The sequence below is a fragment of the Dryas octopetala genome, chromosome 4 (genome assembly GCF_963921425.1).
Source record: "Dryas octopetala chromosome 4, drDryOcto1.1, whole genome shotgun sequence".
NCBI lineage: Eukaryota > Viridiplantae > Streptophyta > Magnoliopsida > Rosales > Rosaceae > Dryas > Dryas octopetala.
Window position 1 is genome coordinate 19,831,854 of NC_141369.1, and position 5,580 is coordinate 19,837,433.

General features: G+C 36.5%; 1 protein-coding gene across 2 annotated transcripts; it reads left to right on the forward strand.

Moving 5' to 3' along the window:
- The first annotated feature begins 708 nt into the window (after nt 1-708).
- On the forward strand, nt 709-4,788 carry LOC147287825 (transcription factor PIF4-like). 2 transcript variants are annotated; one of them, XM_086242005.1, is made up of 9 exons: nt 709-996; nt 1,667-1,757; nt 1,907-2,801; nt 2,882-2,980; nt 3,061-3,126; nt 3,255-3,320; nt 3,401-3,700; nt 3,793-3,919; nt 4,451-4,788. In XM_086242005.1, the coding sequence occupies exons 2-9, from the start codon at nt 1,687-1,689 to the stop codon at nt 4,453-4,455; spliced, it is 1,629 nt and encodes a 542-aa protein (XP_086098131.1). In that variant the 5' UTR covers nt 709-996; nt 1,667-1,686; the 3' UTR covers nt 4,456-4,788. The 2 variants fall into 2 exon arrangements, with proteins under 2 accessions (XP_086098131.1, XP_086098132.1); XM_086242006.1 differs by lacking the exon at nt 709-996 and adding an exon at nt 1,479-1,503.
- Nucleotides 4,789-5,580: the final 792 nt, after the last annotated feature.

Below are 5,580 nucleotides of genomic sequence, written 5' to 3' on the forward strand. Positions count from 1 at the left end.
CCAAAATGCTGGTGTATATTTTTTTATATAATTCTATTGAGAGAAATGAGAGATTTTTTAGTAGAGCAGTCTAGTCACTTATATGGTGCAATCTCTAATAATATATTGACATGTGTATTTATGTCAAATAAAATTTATAATTTTTTAAAATAAAAGTACCCATAGAGTCGTAGTACTTAGATAATTATACCATATATGTAGTTACATCTAAAATATAAAATTTAATCTTACAATATGTCATATCTCTCAAACAATATTACAACATTAAATATTCTAACTTTTTAATGGTATCAGAATAAATAATACACTTATCGGCTGACAAGGCCCTCAAAAATCAAAATAAAAAAGAAAACAATATGACAACTGGACAACAGGACAAGACAGTTTGCTTTTTTTTTTTCACTTTTATAGAGATAAGATAGGTGCAATTTGCAAGTGCATCATCCAACAATCTAATATGAAAAAACCCCACACAAGCCTGCCTACTTGGCCAATCTGTAAGATGAGCTGTCTGAAAACCTTTTCTCTGACAATCTTGTCCCTCATCATTGACCAATAAAATATGCACTGCCAATGCAGACGTGGCACCACCCTCATTCATTTTCAGATCACAACTGGAATGTGCTCCCAGTTGTAGATTTGGTTGCCTTAAAAAAACCAATGCCTCTCACCCATTTCCAGTCATTCATAATTACAGCACCCAAATTGACATTAGCCTCACTTTCACAGCACACCACAATTCAGCAAGTGCCACGTGGAGAGCTTCCATGCGTTACTGTAGAAATATGAAGCTCTACTATGTTACTAGCCAATCTATGCTCTGCCCTCTGTGCCAAGCCCCTGTCCTTCTAACTTGGTGTTGTTAAAGACTCATTGGTTCATTCCATTCTCAGTTTCTTGTTGCTCTCCTAGCTCAGCTCACAGCCTCTCACAGAGAGAGAGAGACTTGTAGGCTTTCAATTTCCAGTTCAAGAGAAGTCAACTTGCTTTGATCAGGCGTGCTTTTCTATTCCTTTTTCTGCTTCTGGGTGTTATTTTTTATTCATTTTCCATCTGGGTTTCTATTCATCAAAAGACTTCTCTTTTGGGTTTCTTCTTGTAGAAAAGCAGAGCAATTTTTCATGTCCTTATCTTTCTTTCTTTTTTTTCCATTTTTTTAATAGTATTCTTCCCTTAAGTGGTGAATGATGTCTCTAGCTCCTGTATTTGTTTTTTAAACTGTTGTTTTTTAGTTGATTTTTCTCAAGTAATTGCCTATTTTTTGGATTATTTTATTCTTGGTTCTCATGGCCTCTGTCTCTCAATTTTTTAATGTTGAAGAGCCTAATTTGGGGCTCTTAATATTTTAATCTGTAAATTTATGTGGTGTAGAAAACAATTATATTAATGGCAATAAAAAAATAAACACTTTGCTTTCTGATAAACTTTGTAGTTCTATATCGGGGCTTCACTTCATTGCTTCTCCTATTCCATTTATACTTTTATAGGATGGTTCCATATTGGGTATGCAATTGTTTAGTTAATAAATTAGTTAGTCGGTTGACTAACTAACCAATTAGTTTTTTAAGGTGTTTTCTTCTAGTTGGGATATCAGAGATTCTGCTTATGTTTATCGATCAATCAATCATTATAAATATCTAAATCTGTCTTCTTTCTTGTTTTACAGGACTTTCTGTCTGGTCAGACATGAATTCTTGCATTCCTGATTGCAACTTTGAGGGTGATCTCCCTTTGACCAACCAAAAGAAATTCATGGGGTCTGTACTCTCTATATCTATGTATTCTCAAAGTTATTGTCAGATTACTTTACTGAATTTCTTTGAAGAAGAAAAAAATAGAGAAAAGAAGAATAATATTTATACTTGTTAAACTATATTGATTTGGGTGGCACTGGCAATTTTTACAGGCCAGACCATGAACTAGTAGAGCTCTTATGGAGAAATGGACAGGTAGTTTTGAACAGCCAAACACATCGAAAACCGAACCTTAATCCAAATGAGTCAAGACAAGTTCAGAAACATGACCAACAAGCAATAAGGGTTGGTGGGTTATATGGGAACTCAAGCAATTTGACTCAAGATGATGACACAGTCTCCCTGATCCACTACTCACTAGAAGATTCATTCGATAAAGAGTTCTGTTCCCATTTTTTTTCTGAATTGCCTTCCTGTGATCCAATTGAGATTGAGAAGCCAATCAAACAATTTGAAGAAGAAAAGTATGTTAAGTTTGGTGCTTCTGATGCCACCCATCTTGTTTCCACTACCCCCCAACCTAATGTTAAGTCCTCTGTTGATGTGGGATATCAAGGAAATCCAATGCCTCCTCCAAGATATCAATACAGTAATTCAACTGAGAAGAATCAAAATCTAGGAGGCTTGGGGAAAATAGTTAATTATGCTCAATTTTCAACCCCATCCAAAGGTGATATAGGATCTTCCAGAGGACAATCAAGAGGGAAAGAGTCTGGAAATTTAACCCAAGGAGAGGTCAGAGAGTGTTCAGTAATGACCGTTGGGTCGAGTTTCTCTGGTAGCAACCAAGTTCTAAATGACCTTGATGTGAGCCGGGTTTCGAGCAATGGTGATGGGACTACTGGTTTATCTACTGGACTCTTCTATGATAATGTTCAAAAGATAATGCCTCAGAGTGAGGGAGGGAAAACAGACACACTTGACCCAACTCTTACTTCGTCTTCTGCTGGTTCTGGTAGTAGTTTTGGCAGAGGAAAACAGTCTAATGTTGTCAATAGCAACAAAAGAAAGGGTAGAGATGCAGAGGACTCAGAGTGCCAAAGTGAGGTAAACCCTTCTCTCTCACACATGACTTCTTGTAACATCACTGATTTTGTGCCCTGAGGAATATCCTCTACATATTTTAGGCTGCTGAACTTGAATCAGCTGCGGGAAACAAGCCAGCACAACGATCAGGATCATCCAGGAGGAGCCGTGCTGCTGAAGTCCATAATCTCTCAGAAAGGGTAGGACTTTGGGAGTTCCCTAGCATTTAAAAGTTTTGAAATTTTTTGTTCTTTTTGGTATAACTTGTTTATTGGTGCAGAGAAGAAGAGATCGGATCAATGAGAAAATGAGAGCATTGCAAGAGCTCATACCTCATTCTAATAAGGTTTACTTTCTTAAGCCATTCAATTCTTACTATCTAATAATTTTTTTCTTTTCTCTTATAGTCTTCTAATTTTCATCCAATCTTAAATAGTTGCGAGTCTTGTGACAGATTTGGTCCTTACTTTGCAGACAGATAAAGCATCAATGTTGGATGAGGCAATTGAATACTTGAAGTCTCTTCAGCTGCAACTTCAGGTGTAATAGAAGCTCATAAAACCAAAACTAGTCCTATTGCTTGTAGCTCAAGCCACTAACAATTTTTCTTGGTGCTTTAGGTAATGTGGATGGGAAGTGGGATGGCACCAATGATGTTTCCAGGAGTACAGCACTATATGTCCCGAATGGGCATGGGAATGGGTTCACCTGTCTTGCCTTCTATGCACAATCCAATGCATTTACCTAGGGTCCCTCTTGTTGATCAGTGCATGACTGTGGCTCCAACAGCAAACCAGGCTGTAATGTGCCAAGCACCAGTTCTTAATCCAGTTGATTATCATAACCAGATGCAAAACCCCTCGTTTCAGGAGCAATATGCACGTCTCATGGGATTCCATCATATGCAGACTATGTCTCAGGTTTGTGTTCTTTGTCTTATTTGACATGAAAATTTCTCATGGTTTTCTAACTGAAATGATCTTCATTTTTATCTATCCAATTTGTCTTGCAGCCTATGAATATGTTCAGATTTGGCTCCCAGCCTCTACAACAGAGTCAGATGATGGCACCAACTGGCATCAGCACTGGACCTTTAAGTGGAGGAGGTGCAACCAATGATACTTTAAGTGGCAAGATGAGTAAGTCATTTCAACCCCTTTTCTTATACTTGATTTATTGTTTTCCAAGACTGAAATTAGTAAACAAATAATTATGGTGCGACTTGTTAAAGGATACAAAGAATTATGCTGTGACTTGTTAAAGAATTACTTTTTGTTAAAAGAAATTGTGTGAACTGTAGTGGATTCTTTAATGTTTTATGGCTGTCAAAATCAGGGGCTATATGGTTATTTGGGTTGAACTAATGAGTTCATTTCCTACCTTATCTTCATTGCCCTCTCCCTAGAAAGTGAATGGTCACAAGCTTCTCCCTGCTACAAGGGGTTGGCCACATATATTCTTGTTGTGCACTATTGTTGTGGCTCATATCATCTGCTAGATATAGGCCATTATGCCTTCTTTTAATGCTGTCAACAGTCCGGACTCTGATGCTCTTATGATAATTGTCATTTTGATATATACAAATAGCTTTGTTGAATCCCTGATGATGCCATTAAGTGTCCCTATCATATTAACTTTAATGGCCGTATTGCATTTTCTGATGTTAACAGGTTAATGATCAACCGAGTATTCATGCTTATCTGATCTCTATGGTCCCTGACTTATTTAACAAGATTATTTCAAGGTGGAAAAGCCGTTATGTTGAATATTTGAACATTTCTTGCTCACACCTATGTAATGCCAATGGACAACTATTGCAAGAGTTCAAACATCTCAGTCAGGCGTTGAATGGACACAAGACTAATTGTGTAACTTTCTGGTTTGAGTTTTTGACTCTACCAAAAAGTAAGAAACTATTTTATGTCCAATAAACATGTATGTATAAATACAGGCATATTTCTTATAAAAGGTTGCCTCAATTTTTTAATGGATACTGATGGTTCCTGAAGTGTTTCCTTGTATGCACCCTTAAGCTCATGCTGGTGTTCTGTGCTCACACTCTACTATCATGACAATATATGAAGTTCATATCTGTCACTGTAAGTATATGGTGAAACTGGAAATAAATAAATGAACAAAGAAAAAATTTGAAGTAATGTACAGTACTTAAACATGTTCTCATATATTGGTGTGTTTAATTATTACCTGTTGTTTTCAAAGGTGAGCATCAAAAAGAATTCCTGTACCACTACTTCTCAAGCTTTATCTTGTTCTTTAGTCAAGCTGCAAGTAATTGAAAGAAGTGGTCTCGGAATCAAAATAAAAGCAAGCCAACTACCTGCTGATATTAGGATACCCTTTTATCTGTAACTCCATATTACCTTGACATAATAAGACCTCAGGGACACATGGCTTGCATGACATATCCTTTGTTGAATCATTTGGCTTCGACTCCCATTAATTGTCTTAGGGTCGATGAATATGAACATGGACACTCTTCAAAATCTGATAAAATTGGTGCTTTTTTCACTGCCTGTGGAGTCAAGCATACAAGTTGTGCGTGTGTATTTGTAGCATATTGATTATCAAGTCAACAACTGCCCACTAGGATGATATCTATCTCCTCAGTACTATTTCCCTGTAGAAGCTTTTATTTTCTTGTTTCAAATGTATCATCAAGTTTAATGATTGGTCTTCCTAATTAAGTTAAAACGTTGAACATTTTGGCTATGTAAAGTGGGTTAGTTAGATAACCACACCCCAAAAGCTTATAAATGAATAAATTAATAATGTTCATCAA